Genomic DNA, 19,577 nt, shown 5'->3' on the forward strand with positions numbered 1-19,577 from the left:
AGACGACGGAATAAGCAACAAACGGCTTTTTTCGTGGTTACCTTTTGACCCTTCACTTTCATTGCTGCCTTAGATTTTCTTCATTTCCCTCAAGGGAAGTTATCTATCCATCGATCTGTCTATCTTGAACAAATAAACACATAGTCGTCCCTCGGGGGGGAGGGGGGGGGAGAAGATATAATTGTAATTACCGCTCACACACAAACACTCTTGAGCTCTTTTGAACAATGTTGCTAATCAAAACAGCAGCACCTACTGTGTTAAAGTTGATCTTGTGGTCCGTGAAGCAATTTCTCATCTTGCGTCCCATACACTTGTTTGTATTGTAGTTGCAATGACGTCAGTTTGTGAGCCCTTTTGAAGTCTGTTGCTCACCAAAACAGCAGCACCTAGTAAATACTCTTAGATAAAATCAAATGACCTGCAGGCATGTTGTGAACTACTTTTCCGTGTATTATTGAAGATTTTATGTTATACGAGACATCTTTTTGGGGTAATGAACATTGCGGTGCGCAAGCTAGTTCTCTCCATTTCTTCCCCATCGTCCTTTTTTTTTTTTAATCAATCTTGCTATTATCATATTCTTCCATCAGACCTTATTTGAAATTAATGATGCGGGAATGACCTCGTTTATAGAGTCCGGTGTGATGGATGGATAGATGGATGGATTTTGGGGAGGGAAGGGGAAGTGTGGGGGGGGTGTATCAGACAGCGTGTAATTTTAGAGATGGTATAGATTTACACTGTGATGCTGCCGGCTGCATTAGCAACTGAAGCCTGTCGATAAGCCTTCCTCTCTTTTCGTGCGCGTGCATCCACACACAAACATACACACACAGTTGTCAGTAATGGGGACCAGAGTTGGTCGGGGGTGCTGGGATCGGAGGCTGTTTGTATTCTCTTGATCTTTTGATTTCCACTGCTGCAAATTTGAAATATGCCAAAATTGCATCTATTATTTACTGCCAATTTGCCTTTCCCTTCCCCAACCTCCCACACGCACACAATTTCTCAACTTGCCATTCCACGGCATACACTGTTTATCAGACATACTTTTTAATGTAATTAATAATTACTCAAAAACTAATACTGATATGACAGTATAGTGCAGTACTTGCCTGCATCCAGCAGAGGCGCTGTTCATTGCATCTGAATCATCGAAAGGAGAGCGGCATGCTCGATGAAAAATGGCATCATTTTATGCGAGTGAACTTTACTTACAGTTTGTCAATGTGTCTTGCAGGGATACCGTGAGCATGAAACTTGGATTGGAACATCTGGTAAGTTCTATTTGATAACACACACATTGCAATGTCTTCATGAAGTGTCTTCAAGCGCACACACTCGGGCTTCACACAGCAATAAAGGCGAGAGCCCGCTCAAAACGATCTCACGGGACAAAACCTTAAAATTTAATGTCCATTTCTTGGCTTTTTTTCTTACCTCGCTTTAATACGAGGTCACGGTGCCATGCAACAAAGCGAAAAGGTTCCCGCTCCTCTTTTTGGGTGGCTTTCCTTTTGGCCCCTTATTCCACAGGATGAATTATAGACGGGGGTCAGCGAGGGTCCTGGTTCTCGGCGGATGTCGCACGCCCCGGCCCCCTGCATACCAAAACCGCACTACGCAAATGACCCTGAAATTGCGACAATGATATTCGAGCTTAGCAGTTTTCGAGCGAGCGGCTTTTATTAACTGCAATGCAACGCGGCTAATGATGAACAATTGTTGACATCTCTCTTTTCAAAACCCAAACAATGCATGTTGAGGTTAATACGCATCTTCCGACTTTGACTCTGAGCGGACGCAAGTGTATTGCGTTAAGCGTAGACCTGAATGCATAAAGTTTCAAATTCCTTAATAAATCTCAACCTATAAGCAAGATACAGAGAGCAGATCTGAACAAGTGGATGGGAATGTATGTTAGCTATCCAATAATGCAGTACTCCATAAAAAGGTAACGTGAATAATTCAAGAGAAAAGGGTCACATGCATTAACATTATTAATCACTTTGTATATAGCAATAGGAAGTGAGCCTTCAGCGCACAAGATGCACTTAGACTTGAAGACTCTTGAAGCTACTTTAAAAAAATAAAACTTAATATGGAGTTACTGAGGAGTAGTTTAAAGTATTACAAAGACCATTATTGTTGTAATTTGTTTTGATTCACATGATGAAGACAATAAAAACAAAAACTTCCAAAATACAAATGTTGTAACCAAAACCATCAAATGAAAACAATCTTACAAGTCTGTTGTGCGGTTCTTATACCACTACAACAGTTCAAATTATAATGGATTACAGTCAATGGAGGAGATATGGCAGTTAATCGTGTCCATGATTATAATTTTCTTTTTAAAGGTAGAGATCGTAACTTTCGAGTCTGTCTAATCTGATATGAAAGATAACATGCAACAGCAGCAGCATCATTGCTTCCTCGCAGGCGTTGGCTTTTATACACCCGAATATATTTTTAACATTACATTGCGTTTTAACTTTACACACACTGTGATGAAAGCACACATCCGTTTCTTTTAGGCCGTATATTTCAGTGCCAAAAAAAACGTCTCGAGGAATTCAACCCCCGCGACCGCGGCGGGCACGTTTGAATTTATGGGTGTGTTTATGCTTATAGGGAGATTGCACCCCGGCGTTCGGTCGCCCGGGGAGCTCGACGCTCTTGATTACGATTCGGGGGCCGGGAACAGTAAATAACCGAGTATGTTCCTCCCCCCCCCCGAGGAAGACTTGTAGAAGTGTTCAAAATGTTGTTCCCCCTCAGCTGCTCGCATAAACATCCCAGCAGATTTCCAAACAGGCATTTATGGCTCTCTGCTGATGTACTGCTCTCCAGATGAGCGCGTCAACTCAACTAAGGCTGAGACATATTATTCTTTTAGATGCCTGTCTTGAAACTGTTGGAATAAAACCATCACTCTCTTTTATTTATCAATCTGTATTGTTTGAGCTTTCTTCTTAATAGCAGTCTTTTTCTTTTTTTTTTTAGGACGGCTTTCCAAATTGTTCGGGGATTTGAACGCCGTCCAAAATGTTTAAATAGTTCAGCATGTCTTGGTTTTGATCATTTTCTCTTCCTCTTTCATTCTTCAGATAGAAGTTTTCCGAATGATTTTGAGGAGTGAGTTGTTTGAAGCCAAGGTTTTATTAACATTTCAGAATTCCCGCCACAGAAGCTTAAAGAGAAGTCAAATATACCGTGTAATAAAACAAATGACACCCAAGACACTTGATGGAGAGTAAACACCCTGGTTGGCAAGTTTTTCTTGTTCATCGTTTTAGTGAGATGCTATTTTCGCATTGATTTTGCCCAAATTAATTTGTGTGTGCAAAATATTGTTTGATTGACTGCACTTTTTAAGCCGTTTTGGGGAAATGGTTGGATTTTCCCGAATGGCCAATGTCATTCAGGACAAAACCCCTGTCAATGAAATGAATTCCGTATTATTTATATTCCGTATTTGCTGTGCATTGGCACTCTATGAATACAATTTTATTCCTGAGAAAATAGTCGCCGCCGTTAGGTAATTTGCATGTGAAGACATTTGTTGTCGTCGTGCGTTTTGTTGTCGTATCTCGGCAGACGGCGCGAACGCCAGACAACAAAGAGTAAAACGAATGAAAATAATTGCTCCCAGTGCATCGCGTTTAGCTACGCCGCTTTTGTACACAAGCGGCGAGGCGAGGGAACTCGAGTATGACTCCCAATGATGCTTTGCTCTGCTCAGAAGAAGAAGACACGTCGTCGCTAAAGAGGCAGCCCCGCAGCCGCTAATCAGTTCGTGCCGTTTAGGGAATGAAACGAAAGGAAATGCGGCTTTATCGATAACGTTACGACTCTGCAAACGCGAATCTGCGAAGGCTTTCCGCCGGGCACGCTGCCAGCGGACGCAGGCAAGAGGAAATGTTTGAGTTGTTGGTAGGAAGAAAGTATTCTGAGACAAGAGCACAAACCGCCTCCAAGGTTAAAACCATTTTACACCTACAAAAGAAATGCTTTAAAAAAAAAACTCCAACAGGCGAGCTGAAAGGGGAACAAAATGCGATACAATCTTTTGCAAGGAAAACAAATTATACCTGACACATTCCTTTTTTTTCTTTTATCTATCAAGTCATGCAACTATTAAAAGTCGTTTTTAATTTACAGAATTACTGTTTCCCAAGAGGTTCCGCCGTATCGTTATAACATCGGTCAACAAATCGTAACTTCATTTCTCGCACCCGCTCGACTTGAGCCGTGCTCGACGGCGGCCCTCAGTGAGTTGAAGAGTTTAGTGAGACTGGTAACCCGGTTGTCCTGATGACGGACAGCGACGGGCAGCTGCAGGAGGCACTGACCCCTTGAGGTAATCCAACCTGGCTACGCACTTAATGTGACCCCTCGTTCAAAAAGTTTGGGGGAATCCAATTTTTTTTGGGTTGGTTTCCTTCCCTGTGAATGTCTTCCCAGAGGAAAAGGCGGTTCTAGAGGGATAACAGAGATGAGGAAGGGACTGGCTGTTGCTAATCAGTAAACAGATTTCCATGTTTATTGCGGTAATGATTTCATGATATTTGATGTGGCATTGGGGGGGGCGAGCATGAGGTGGTGGCTGGCTTTTCTCATCCGTACACTGCGGCTAAATGACGGAGTAATTTGAGTGACCCCCCTACTCCCCCCCGCCGGACCCGCATGTAATTGCATGTCATTCTGGCACACAAGCGGGAGGCGTCACAGCACGACACACAAACACGACTTGCTTCTCCTTTGCATGTACGCACCCACAATCCGCCTTCATCATCGTTAACGCCCCCCTCGCCCCCTCCCAACAGAAAAAAAAAACCTAAACAAAAGAACGATTGCATTAATTTCCAAATGATGACATTACATTAGGCGCGGCGGTGTCATATATCAAAAAGTGTTGCGAACTACTCCCTTTACTGTATGTGCTTCATCTTAATGCTATCGCTGGATGTCAAGGGCATGGAGGAAATTAAATCGGAAAGTGCAGATAGACCAAAGAAGATATTATCTCTGGATGATTGCAGTTTTGATAGGTATTCCCGTGAATTTCATTTTCTCCGGATGGAGAGGAGATGAGTTAGCCCGCAGATTTGCTCATTTTTCTTCTACATGATTTATGTGAGTTGAGTGTAACGCCTACCCCCCAACCGCCCCCCTCCCGCCTTTGTCAAGAGCATCTACATGCATGTGCACACACTCCTTTGAGTTGCATCTTGTTTGTAGCGCTTTACAAGCGCATATATTCGTACTCGTCATGTAGCGGTGGGTTCGTAAACCGCAGTTTGTTGCCGTTGTGTGTCAACGTGTGTGTTGGTGTGTGTGCGGCAGGGCGATCAGAGGATGGAACTATTCGGGCGGGGTGGGGGTCACGGGCGGGAGAGCGTCATTACTCAGACTTGTTTACATTCTAAATACCTAATGAAATCTTGTTGGTAATAATGACGGGAATAAAAGTTTGGGAAATTGTAAAAGTGGTGAAGTTTGAGAAATGAGGCCCGGCCCGTGAAATAGCATTTGGTGGCAGGAAACGACATTATTATGCACCGCTCCTGCCTGCCTGAGACATGAAGATGAACTGCCGGCGGGCCATAAAATGCTGTTAGCCCAGGCCTGAAGTATGGCGCATTGTAAAAGAACCCCGATGCCATATTGACAATATATATAAAAGTATAGCCATACACAACATTATTTTTCATATACGATGACCCCCCCCCCCCCACACACACACACCTCCAACACTGATAGGCAGACCCCCCCCCTCCCCCTATAAAATATCCAAATAAGCATATTGCCATGGAACCCATATCTGCCCTGATCTTATAGACCTTGATATTAAAAACGGAAATATTACATTTTCTTGGAGCTCTGTTTTCTGCTGTCCTCTTTTGGCTACGGCGTATATCTGTTTGTCGGGGACGAGGCGGAGGAAGACTGTGCTATATAATGAGATGACTATTGAGTAGCAACTCCACTACAAAGACATATAGTATATGGGGCGTGCGGACCATTATTTTCCGTCAATAAGCAGTCGCGATATAGAAGTAATGGTAACGACGGCGGACCTTTAAGACTGATGTCACATATTTGCGCGATGAGCATATCGTCCAACCAACGCAATCTGTCCCACTTGACTTTCAAAAAAGAATTTCCCATAATTGGGAAATGGGCTATTGTTGGTTTAACTAGTCTCTATTGTTGTATTTTAGTAATCAACTCAGCAGACAGGGAACACCCAATCAAAATTGTAATTGTTCTTCTCTAAGAAGATGCCGCGCCACTTCTGTTAATACCAGCATTACCACTCAGGCTCCATTTCAATTATTCATGCACGACTCGGGGTCCGAGCTCTCGCCCCGGCACGAGGGAGGAGGAAGTCCGGCCGACTCGCGCCGGCCGACCTTACCGCAGTGTTGACGGACTTACTTTGTTGAGCCTAAGTGCCCCGCGTCTGTCCCATTAGTCGAAAATAAACACGAGCCATTAGCCAAATAAATAAGCCTCGCTCGGCCGGGTAAAAACAATGCTACGCCGTGCATCACGAAACGTCATCTATTTATAATGGAGAGCTGCTCCGAGAGGCTATTATTGTTATTATTAGGCCCGAGGCTGACCAGACAAAGCAAGGCATGCCGGGTCGGCAGATGGACAAAAGCGCCAAAGAGCGGAGAAGCAGAAATGGATTCAGTAAGCTCTCTTCCTAAAGCATTTGTGAGGACCTCTGCCAAGGCCAATCATTGCCTTATTCTTTTTTTTTTTTTTTATTGACTTGCTCTGATCCATCCCATTTGCAAATGTCAATTTACACACAGTTAGGAAATCACAGATGAGCTAATCAAAAATTGTCAGGAGCCAAAACAATACAATACAGCAGAATTTAATTAGTTAGTGAGATGTGCGAGGTACATCTGAAACTAAATTTATTTTATGGTCAAAGTTCGGACTAAGAATGGGTGAATACCGATACCAGCCTTATTACAAAGTATCGGTACTCGCGACGACGGCCGATACCAATATTGGCTGCCCTCTTGTTGTCGTTTTGCAATCAGGAACTAGAAACAAGAATACAAAATTTAATTTCTTGTATTTTAGGCGATCGTATGGTCTTGATTATTTATTTAAAATCACCTGTCATTTTTTTCCATATCGTACATTCCGTACAATGCAATTCCAAATTGTTGCCCAACTCATCGTCCGCACTTCAACAATATTTATTTCTCAGCTTCTGTGTGTGTTTTACGTCTCACATGTGATCTATCTCAACCTCCACACAGCACTTCTCGTGTTTGTTTTCTAATTGAGGAGGCCGTCACTTTAGCTGCCTCTCTTTCTCTTTCGCTCAGACATCTGCCTCTGGGGAGCACAATTAACGCCTCTTTATTGTTTACTAATGAATTACGCACAGAGGAGGAGGGCACGCGTGAATTACGGAGAAACAATGTGTCAGAGTGCAACATGCTAATACCACGTGTATCTTGCCGTCATTTTGTTCTCTTAGTTATTGGACATCTGAGTACCTTTTACTGTACTTGTTATGGTAATTTGATCGTAATCTGCCTTGCTAAGTGTTGAAATGTCTTTTTGCTTCTTGAGGCAAAAAAAAAAAATTTGATAGATTGAACTGGGCCATCTTGTGTGTGCGTTTGAAGAATTCCATCCTTCCTTTTCCCAGGCATAATAGCAATTGGTAATTTCAGCTGTCGAGCAGCGCCCGTCAACGCCGAGTGTGATGCGCAATGTCACCTGCTACAGGGGACACACACGCACACACACACCGCATTAAGTGTGCCTTAATGTGCGCTGCGTGTCGGATCCTGCAGCCTGACATGGCTGCATTAAAGCGGGTCATTATATTTCCCCGCCGCCGGAAAGTGACGTTTTTACAAAGTGACAAGTTTACAGTTTGATAAATCCGATTTTATTTTTTTTTCTACCTGTGGCTGAGCAGGAGGTGGTGGTGCCGGGAGGGAAAGTAGTGGGAAGAAGAGCTTGGTTGTCTATGTAGGAGGAGAAGGTGGGAGGAAGAGAGCAGAGGGGGGAGGGGGGTTGCCTGTCAGCAATGTCTAAATGATGCTCCCAGGCAGCGGTTTCAGATCCCATCCCCATTAGCATTTAATTTCTCTCTAATCCTACACACAGTTTCCGCCGCCGCTTGGTAACGAGGGCCGCTGTGCCATCGCACCAAAAAAGAGCACTCCTCCGCCTTTTTTTTTTTTTTTTTTTTATAAATGGCTCCACTCACAATCCTTCCCATCATTCTTCCGTGACAATTAAGATCCTCAAATCTAATAGCGGCGATATTGGTATTACGGCGAGGTTGAAGGCAGGGCGGCGGGGACTGCGTCTCCCAACACGACTGTCAAAGCACAAACGCCAACCCCCCTCCCTCCCCTCACTCGCTCGAACCCGCTAACATACGGGGGAGCCAATAGGAAGGGCGCAGCGGCTGTGATCTTTTTTCAAATGTGCTCTGTGCCCTCTCATCCCACTCTCACAAGACTTGTTAAAATACCTTTTTGTTTTCTCTCTCGAAATTTCTCTTCATCTCCTCCTTATTGATCCTCCCTTGTGTGTCCAGGATGCGCCTGTATTTATTTATTTTTTTTCCTTTCCACAAGTATGATTTTTATTTTCTCCACTCTAACAGGCGCCACTGGGAACAGGGCAGAAGTTGTCCCCTGGTACTCGGCGAGGACAGTTTAAGGGAGCGTTGGCGCTAATGGTCGCGGTCAAAGACGGTCTTGGGTAAAATCTAGCAGCGCCAAGGGGGAGCCAGCAGCTTTCCAAGTAGATTACATAGATAAAAGTTGTGTGGGCTTGGGGCTTGTCTGGGCTGTCACGAACGGGCCTTTGTGACACGTTTCTGTGCTCTTGCTGGATTATTGGTACGGATGGTGATGTGCAGAGCAGGGGTTGGGCGAATTTTTTATTTTTGCACTCCACTATAGTGTAAGATTTTTTGAATCACTCATGTCTTTTTTTTCTCCCCTGCAGACGCCAGCAGAACAGGCTAAGGTTCGAATGCAGATGGTCCTCCAGGCTGCAGGTAAGAAATATGATCGTTTTGAGCGTTCCCGGGCCAATATTTACAGCGGTTTGATTTCAAACACACCTCGCTGAATTAATTCACACATGTCGCCGCGTATATTCCGGCTCCAATTTGCGAGCCACGTGCGACAGGCAGAGATCGACTGCATGGAAAGATGTCTTCTTGTTTACGGTCATGTACCCACACACGGCGTAGCACTGCTTTAATTTCACGACAGGAAATCTAGGAAAGACGTAGGCGTCCGTACATCATGTACCGTACGAATCAAATGTACTTTTGTACTCATATAGCGAACACGCAAGCTTATGGCTAACTGGAGGTTGCTGAGCAACAGCTGTCTTTGTCCGGCAACTTTTTGGGGAGCTTTTGACCATCTGAGAAATACAGCATATATATATATTTTTTTATTTGACGCTATACAATTGTGGAACGTTGTGGTGCGGTCGGAAATCCCAAGTCGAAGGCCGTTCTTTTCGTGCTAGCTTCCCTTCTTTTCATGCTAGTTTTTGTCCTACTGATTATCCCATTGATTAATCGAGTAATTGGATCATAAAAAATTGGATTCTTACATTAGAAATGAATGTAAGGTGCAAGTTCTGTGACAAGTAAGTCAACAATTGAGTGGAGGTTCATCGATTAATCGACCCTGACATTTTGTGATCATTATTTTGATAATTCAATAATGTTCTTCATCTGGATCCATCGGACCTTCCGTAAAAACCCAACTGGTCAATTAAAGCTTGTTCGATAACTTTATTCTTACCTCCCTGTCTTTGTTCCGGTCTCGGGCAGACATGGAAACGGGGAGGGATGGAGGGCGAACAGGAGGCAGCAGATGTTGGGAGGTTGTGTGAATGTTAATGTCCTGACGTAGCCGTGGAGCTTAAGCCGCCTCCTCCTTCCCCTCCATTCCTCTGTGAGCGCCCGCCAGGCTTTCTCTCCCGGGGTCTCCTGACATCCTTGAAGCCCGCGGCTCTCCTCTTCCCTCCTCCCGTCCCCCGCCCGCCTTTTGTCCGTCTATGGACTCTCTCTAGTCAGTAGAGAGCAGATCATCCTGTGGCTAAAGCGGATAAGGCCTTTGTGTCGGGGGGCTCTGCGGCCCTGTAATGAGCCCCCTCGGCTGGCCCGCTGGCCTGCTTAGCGCCCACTGGGGGCTTTAAGTGTGTATGAGTGTGGGTCCATGTGTGTTACTAGAGTGACAGTCTATGTGGATTACGAGGAGGAGGGCATCACTGGCTCCCAATGAAAGAGCTGGATGGATGATGTTTATGGGTCACTTCCTGCTTGGCCTACATATCAAATACACGTATGTGCATATAAACTAATACCCACATGTGACTAGCTATCCATCTATCAATCCACGTAACTAGCTAGTTAGCTCTTTCGCTATCTAGCTATGTCTATCTCTATATCTAGCTCCATCCATCCCTCCATCCATCATCCCTCCATCTATCCATCCATCCAAAAAAACACCCACCCAAACAAAAAACACCCACCCAAACACCCATCCATTCATCCATCCATCCATCCATCCATCCATCCATCCATCCGCCCATCCATCCCTCATTATTTTTGCTTATTATTAACCTCGCCGTTTGCTCTGAATAACTTAATTTGTTCAGAACACCATCAACAAAGCCAAGTTTCATATCGAATGCTAATGTGCTCACCCTGCAAAGTGCACCGATACACACTTGGCAAATGCACACGGCAGCCCCGCACACGTTATTGTACCGTTTTCTTTTCAGCCCCTCGCTCAGTTCTCGCCTCTTTTGAGAGCGCTGTCCGTTTCCACTCAAATGAGCGCGAGCGCTGTACGAGGGAGGTCGCGGCAGAGGGCCTCTCCTTATCCGTGCGTCAATAGGAGAGTGTTTGCAGAACACCCACCGCGGGGCCCGGAGGCCAAGGGGTCATCAAAACCTGCGTCCTCTCCCCATTTGAACCTTTGACAGCAGCAAAAACAAACAGTCCTTAAGCTCTCATCAGAGGCTTGAACTTGGCAGGGGCTCAGTGGTCCGAATTAACTTCCACGCTGGTTTGTCTACTCTTGACACCTGTCTGAAGTCATTAAGGAGCGAGTGCAATTTGGACCACTTGTTTTCATGAGCCTTTAATAACACTAAGAACTTCTTTTGACTTGAAATGGCTTCATGTCTCTAAATCGGCTGCCAAATGTAATTACGCTGTGCTCAAGTGGAATGTTGGCATCGAGTGCTTTCCCATAACGTCATGACTGAACATAGCGGTCATACGTTTTACACGGCACTTCAAGTAGCTTGAGTGTTAGCATTAAGCTAGTCCACGTTTGTGTTTTTGTGGTAATTCTCGTCATTTTAGGTTTGAACTTCTACGACACAGATGAATCTAATTGATTAATTCTGATTTATTTATATTTGTTAGCATTTTATCGGTGGAGAATCACAATTGAGTGACAGCCATGTAGATGCAAAGGCGGATCAGCAAGCCAAGCGTTTTAGCAACATCGTGCAATAGGACTAATTCATTCACAGCAAATAGCGCTCAGTCCCAGCAGGGGTCCCTACGGTCAGCGCAGTCCCTCCCTCCCTCGCTCGCTCGCTCGCAGCAGCTCAGCCCACCCCCTTAGGCCCTGACAGATGTATGGTGAACAGACCACATACATGGAGGGGTGTCACCTTACGCCCTCTGGAACTCAAGGGCTAATGCGCCACATTTAGGAGGCTGCCGTCCTTTGTTCTGCCAGAGTAAGACCTAATAAAGATGCTGAGAGCACCTCCTTTTTTTAATTTTTTTTTTTTTATATGTATCTTTTTTTTTTTTTTCAATTTTATTTTACACACTCTTGTACCTTCTCTCTTTCTTCCCAGCGTAATTATCACCTGACTCTTATACTCGATCATCTCTGGAATGCCTCCGAGTATTTGTTTGGATAATAACAGTCATCAGACATTTTGCGCTTCTTAATTCGTCTGGTCCCGGCACCACTTGCTCGTGTCACTCATGACTAATTGAACCACTAGCCGATGTTGACCTTCATTCCCCCCCCCCCCCTTCTCCGCTCTCCCCCCTCCCAACACACTCATACAATTATAGCGCAATACATCTGGATGACCTGTTGTACTTTGTGTAACTGCACGTTGATTGCTAGTTTGCACCAACACCTTTTGGGTTTATTGGGATTTTTGTCGGAAAATTGTCTTTATTTATTACCGTTCTGGCCAATTTTGTCTTGTCAGCGGAATTCTTTGGAATTCAGACAACAACAGAAATCCCCTGGATGCTATTAGTGCGTGTATCCGTGTCCTCTTGTCCTTTGAGAGGATAATAGCACAGGAGGGTGTCCTGTAATTTAGACTCTGTAACCATTGATCAGATGGATTTATGTGCCATTACCTCATTGTTCCAGTCAACAGTCTTAATTATGGCTCACACAGAGATAGAGAGAGGCCTCCAGTTTCATAAGCCCTCAAATACCTGAATAAGCGTTTACCAGTTGACTCTGGTGGAAGAGGCATCTGATCTGGAGATGAGAAGGCTGGAGAACAATTGACTCCTCACTCCAATAAGGAATATGCCTTCCAGTCTAAAAGCGAGACTATTAATGACTGGGTGGACTGGCCTGGCTGGATCAAAGGTTTATGTCCAATTGATTTTTTCTGGGCTTTGTTTTATGGCTATAATAAAGCAACATCCTTTTGCAACAGGGTGATGACACCCTGCACCTTTCTGTGCTTTCGCCTCAGGCCGTAGCATGTATTAATGGCGGATCCGTAGAAATAAGCACTTAAACGTCGGGAAAAAAAAATCTTATGTAAGAAGGCCTTCAAAAATGCTGACTTTATAAAAAAAAACCATGCTGAGCTTTGGATGGATTCAATTATTTTTTTGTTGAAATTAAATATTGTATCTAAAATAGTCAGTAGTAACATAGAAACTTTTTAAATTTCAAACATCGCAATGCAAAATATCAATTACATATGTCTCACTTTTAAAAACACTTTAACAAATAGATCTTGTAAATTTGGTGCGCCACAGAAAATTGTTTTTAACAACTTTCCCAAATTGGAATGATTGAAAATAACGAAATCATGAAAAACCAAGCTATTCTCTCTGCTCTCAAATGATATGTGTATCCGCTGAATGCACGTGTTTTTCATGCCTACACATAAATGACATGTTTGAGCTGCAAATATATATTCACACTGACCGAAATATAGCCCACTGGGTTGTTACGGGGCCTTTTTGCGTCAAAACAATGAGGCGCTCTAAAGCAGTAACGCCCTATCCCTGTGCCGACTACACATGTTTTCATCATAGGGTAATCCGTGTATCACAAACCCGTCAAATTTGTACCCGAGTCTCCTTGGCTAGTGCCGTAGACACGCCGTACTAGAGGGAGCATGTCAGCCATTGAGTGTCGGCCGCTGCGCTGCGTGTCTGTGAAGCACGTCTTTGTTTTTCTTATGTGGGCAGATTTCAAACAGCATCTGGTGAGCTCTTAAAACGAATCACTCCGAGCGAGTTCCAATGCAAACTGAGTTATTTCAGCCCCCCCCCCCATCCTTGTCAGTGTTTAGAGACACATGGTGGCATCTCTTCCTCCTCCTCCTTCTCCCCCGCCTGTCTCTCAACATGTAGACATAACAGAAAGAAAAGGATTTATTTTAATTTACGGCTTTCCATAATTTCGCAACATATGGGATAAACGATTTTGATGCAAATGCACACGCTAATTATTTGCAGACGAGCCTAAAACGAGCGCCGGCACTGAAGTGGAATGAAAGCAAATCTGCAACCGCCTTAAATTTTGCTAAGCGTTTATTTACTGTTAAGTAAACTTTGCTAAGTAATTTAATTAGCATGGATTGCTGGCGTGCGCTCAGGGAGAGAGATGCCGGCTGCACACTGCGTGAGATGAGAAGGGACGGAGTTGATCATGTTAACGACATATGGCAAGGCAAATTTATTTATTCAGCACTATATCGTGGGCAGGGCTAGCCGGAGTGATGTGCTGCGATTGAAAGATCACCACGTTAAAAACTACCGATACATCTTGACAAGAACTCATACACGTGTACATCTTTCCACCAGCTGTCTTTTTACATTGGCGCATCTGTCCATTATGTGTGAGTTGGTTCTAGCCACATAAGGATGTTTGGACCCCCGATGGCATAGTGCAGCGATTATCAAAGAATTACTGCCTGAGTCAAGTTCAGTTGTGTTTAACTTTTTGGTGCATTACACAATGGTTGTAAAATCGATATCGTGGAGTACTAGTCAACGTAGTAGATTTGAGTTTTTAAACCTCATTTGTGTCTCCCTCGCGCAGTTAGTCCGTTTTTGTTTCCAGCGAGAGACACAGCCAACCAGGAAGACGAAGGCTCACATGCAATTGAAGTAATAAAACCGCCTTTGTTTTAGTTTGTATTGGCCCATTCATCATCACTTTATTTAATGGCTGGGCTGTAATTGTGCCATCCCCGACCACGGCTAATGGCTGCGTTCGCCCGTGTTTGCTTTGTTGATGGAAATGAATGAAATTAGGATAAACAACCGCAGAGTCGCGCGTAATCAAGCTCTGATTAATGCGCCGGCCATTTCAGCGCCGTCGCTCATTCCACAACACCTGATATCTCTCTCATAAACAAATTGTGTTTGTCCAAATGGAGAAATTAAATGACGCATTTGATGAGTTTATGATTGACCCGCGCCGTTTTTGCGGCTCATTACCGCGTGTCTGTCAGGGCCGAGAGGTTTGTGACTAATGCGCCGTCACTTCCCGCGTGAGGATTTATCGCCGCCGCTGATTAATGGCAGCCAAACAGCATTTTAATAATTTTATGATTGTGGCTTCTGGCAGCCACGGAGCGAGATCAAGGGAGGAAGACGGAGAAATGGGGAGGGGGGTTAGTAGAGGGTCCAACGACAGAAAGAGTTCCTCCCAGATGAAATGTTTTATGCCGCAGCGAGATGAGCAGACGGAGGCATGATTATGCACCACGTGAACATCCCCATGAATCTTGAGAAGTGTTACATTTACACACGCTTAATGAATTTGCCCCCCTCGTTATTTCATCGACTTTCTACGCCGCCATGCATCAAATTGGCAACAAATCCGCGTGAAACGTCACACCTTCCGCGGCAGGGGGGGGCGAAGGGGCGGGGCTATGTGCGGGTCGAGGTAAAGCTGACGTTAAATAAGGGAAAATACGGGTCATTAGTTATTGACTTGAAGGAAAGATCTCCGTTCGTTTTCATGCGCTGATGAAAACTACAGTTGGACTCAAAATTCCCCAGCATGAAACTTTGATCGACCAAACTTTTTAATTCAGCTCTGAGATTGCGCTGGTGTACCGAATGAACTGTCCCCGAAATGCAGCTAGCAATTGAGACAAGTTTGTCATTTCAAAGATACTTGTTGTCGTGGTGTCAGAGATTTTTTAGAACATTTCCCATGAAGACCATAACGGACGAATGAAGTAATACGTTAAATAATACGCCGTTGCGTTTGTTCTCACGGGGCAGAAACGTTTGAAATGTTACCGCCAAGGCGCGCACTGTGTTCGTGCCGCCTCCTGAAGTGAAGGTTTGTTTAAATTCAATTAGTGCGGGTCAAAACTCAAAGACACAGACGCGCCTAATAAACATTTAGACACCTGTCGTCTCCGATATCATGTTCCAGGCCTTTGGAACAGATGGAGGTGAATTGTTTCACTCTTCCAGCGCGAGGCTTAATTTCTCACAGATTGCACTTTTACACCTCCTGAACTGAATTCACACACTGGGCACACTGTTCTTATTTTTTTTCTTACCTCTTGTTCATGTATTTGTGCTTTCCATCTTGTTCTTCCTTCAGGCAGCTAGTCAAAAGTGAAGCCTTATCTTACACAAGTACTTTTAAACACCAATCTTTGATTTTGGAGTCAGCCAGTCCTCCCTTAAATGTCCCCAGTTGGCTCAAATTGCCGATTCGGCTTTATTAATGAAGCAAGCGTTTGGCCTCTAACTCCATCCGCAAACTTTCATCCAGGAGGTACGTATAAATAGGAGAAAGTGCACGGCCGCTCTTTCATCTCGCTGTTTGCCGAGACAGCAGAATTAATGTTCATTTAATTTCCCCCTTCTTTCTCCTGCTCATATATTTGCATTCTTCAGGTACTCTTTCTCTCTCTTATATACACTCACACACATCCACACACACACACACACACACACACACACACACTATGATTTTTCAGAGCTACTACATCTGTAGCACACATGTCGTACCATATTGTGCCTCGCTTACAAGAAGCCATTTTTCTTCAATCTGGACACTTGCATCAAAGGCAATTACAATTACACTTTGAGTACATATTAAAATGGCAGTTGGATTAAAAAAAAATAACCACAATGTCCCCCTACTTCTTGAAGTAATATATATTTTTAATAGACTCACTGGACACTTGATTAGGTACACCCGCACAACCTCACGAGAACCAATATGAGATCCGCAGATGTAATCTGACAAACCTTCCAATCCCCAATATGCGCTAAAACTGGGTTTCCCCCCCCTCCGCACATCTCGCCAGGTATGACCTCTGACCCCTCCATAATAGAGTGTCACTGTGACCAACGGGAAGGACGCTGGCTGTCGGCCAAGCGCGAGTTTGTCTCAGGACTTGATCTTGAAGATCAGCTGCAGCGAATAGACCGTTGTCATTATTCTCAATTGTGCGGTTGTGTGATAGCGAACGGCAGTTTAAATCCCTCAACTAGCATTGTCGGGGCTCCTACACACACACACACACACACACACATACACGCAGAACCGGAATGAGCATTGATGATAAATGTGTAATCCCCCCCCCCCCCCCCACACACACACACACCATTAAAACCAGTGGATTACAGTTTGGGGAATTACAGCAGGGATTTCTCTTGTCTTCCTGTTTTCCTTCCTCTCTCTGCTCTTCTCTTCTTTCACCAGCTTGGTTGTTGTCAACAGCCACACTTGGCTGCCAATCCCGAGCTTTGATGAGGCGGTGTCGGCTATTTGTTTGGCCCGCAACAAACAACGTCCGTCTCCCCGTAGAAACAATGTACGTGGCGGAGAAAAGGCGTACAAGCTCGTCCCGGCGTGTGATAATCTGCCACCTTCCTCCCGTTGTCTCTCTCAGGTCTCATTCTCTTGGTTCTCAACTGTTGTCGCTCGCCCTTTATCTCCCCGAGGCAGACTGTGCCAGCGTCGGCTTGCGGACGATTACCGGTGTAATCGCTCACATTTTAGATGATCCGATAGGAGAAAGGGCCCACAAATCATCTTAACACCCCCTCCAATCCTGGCCAAGTCCTCCTCGAGATGGAGGCCAACAACTACTTTTTTTGTCGTCTTTTTTGAAACAATCCGAGGCCGGAAAATTCCCTCAGAAAAGCCCAGTTAGAACAATGCAGGGGTAAACCCATTCTGCCAATATCCGCCGCTTATTTCAGTGTAATGTAAGCTTTGGATTTGCTTGTGTAAGTAGATTGGGCCACAATGTGGAGTTGATGTCGCTAACTTTGTTTTAAGTGGATCTAGGCGGGTGTTTGTGGCTATCGCGCTTCCTCCGACGACTCGCTTCGTTGAAGTTCACAGGAGTGCAACAGTTGCATTTTCCCTTTGGCGTGTTTTCAGCATAGCCATATTTGGTCTTAAGACAATTTTATTTCTTTGCGTTTATACTCCTGAGATCATCAGTCATTTTTAAATGTTGTTTGTGTGCTAATTAAATTTTATTAATTCGACATTAAATTTAAATAAATCAATTATAAATATATTTTATTAATTAATTTGATTATTTATTATTATTTTGTGTTGTATAAAAATTAAATCATAAAAGCAAAGACCAAGGGAGTTTTTTTTATTTCCGTGAATTGGCTTAAATTACTAATTATAAATTAGTTGTGATTTTTAGAAAAAGCTCTTGATCCATGTGTTTTGTGCCCTATGTATCATTTCGCCGGCTGGTAATTAGACACAAAGAAGCCCCCCAGCAGAAGGCAGGGAGCCTTGAGGGCCCACCGGTGAGGCCGGTGGGATGGAACGGGGCGGGAAGGGGGCAAGGGACCAGATTATGATGGTCTCACGGCACCAATAGATGAACCAGACAGGGCCCCATTGCTGTATTCATTCCCCCAGTGGGTCTCATCCACAGGTCCTCAGCAAGATGATACTTTTTGCATTTTTAAAAAAAAAAATATTCATCTATTTTTTTAGTAAGCAAGTTTCTACAAGTGTTTTTAAAATAATGTGACACTGTGTGTGTCAAGGGGTGCGTATCGGTTTCCTCCCCAGGCCCGCATTGGGCCTTCATTGACTTTGATCCACTTTTGGCGGTGCTGTTTAATTTCCCCATAATGCTCCTGATCAATGGCTTCCTTTCAGCACAGACTCAATTAGCGGGTCTAAGCCTCTTTTTGGTTGAGGCCCCAGTTTTATTATTGGAGGGCTTTAAATAGAGATCAATACAGACAATATGTTGTTTCGTTGGGTGGGGGGAGGTTAGAATGGACATTATCAGTTGAGGAGAATGCTTTTCCATCCACCTTTATGATTTAGTCGAGTGACATTAGCTACTTTATATATGGAGTGTGTTCATTTTCAGGCACGCGAGCGCACTTTGAAGCCATTGTGTCTCCTAAATGTCTTGACCGGAGTGAATTATAGAGCTGTCCAGAGCCTCCTCCTTGGAGCACCTGTCATTTGATGGCCGAGCCCGCCTCAACCTCCTCTTCAATTTGCGACATGGGCGACTAGCTCACCTGTCGGTGCATGTTTAGTGAATAAGTGCATATGGCGGCTAAATAGTTGAAGTTGTGGTCCTAATTGGGGATGGAACAGTTGTGGGTATTAGCGCTGTTGAGTTAGCCTCAATTCTTTTTGCTGTCCACAGAATAAGAAGTCTTTGATATGTTTTAATCATTCAAATTTGGTTGACATTCTTTTCAGTGGTATGGCATTTATTTGATTATTATTGTCATTTTACATGGAGCAATAGAATATTCAAGATATGCTAGCAGCACAGCTTTTGGGGTGAGAATTGGTGGGTGGATTTTGGCGGTTGTCTTGTTTTTGTAAAAAAAAAAAGCATTACACTCAAATTGTAGTAGCCTGAACCTTTTGAACAATGTTGATGCGTCATTACTCAACTCGGGAAAAGAACACCTCAACCATTAGTGACCTTGTGGTCACCACTCGCCGTTGTCTCTCATTTATTTGCTCTCCTTTGAAATGAGACCCTTCCTGTATGGCCCAGGCCGTGCACCCTTGCCCAGAAGTCCAGAGTCTGAAATTACCACCTGACACTCTTTTAGAGCCCCCCCCCCGCCTTAAAAAAAAGTCTCGTTCCAAGTTTTTAACCCTCTTGAAGTGTGTCAGTACTTTGTGAGGTAATATCGCAAGCACTCTTTCACACTAGCTTCAAGCACGTCTATGTACAATATCTTTATTTCAATTTGGCTGAAGTTACTCGCCGGTATTATCTAGGCTTAAGGATGAAGTATGGCA

General features: G+C 44.2%; 1 protein-coding gene across 2 annotated transcripts in view; it reads left to right on the plus strand.

Moving 5' to 3' along the window:
- Positions 1-19,577, plus strand: part of LOC133155976 (serine/Arginine-related protein 53-like) — a 67,150-nt gene that overhangs the window by 25,345 nt on the left and 22,228 nt on the right. For both annotated transcript variants that reach the window (XM_061281676.1, XM_061281675.1), the window contains exons 5-6: positions 1,244-1,280; positions 9,016-9,067. In XM_061281676.1, the coding sequence (XP_061137660.1) occupies positions 1,244-1,280; positions 9,016-9,067 (89 nt within the window). The remainder of the gene's footprint in view (positions 1-1,243; positions 1,281-9,015; positions 9,068-19,577) is intronic.

The sequence above is a fragment of the Syngnathus typhle genome, linkage group LG6, assembly GCF_033458585.1.
Source record: "Syngnathus typhle isolate RoL2023-S1 ecotype Sweden linkage group LG6, RoL_Styp_1.0, whole genome shotgun sequence".
NCBI lineage: Eukaryota > Metazoa > Chordata > Actinopteri > Syngnathiformes > Syngnathidae > Syngnathus > Syngnathus typhle.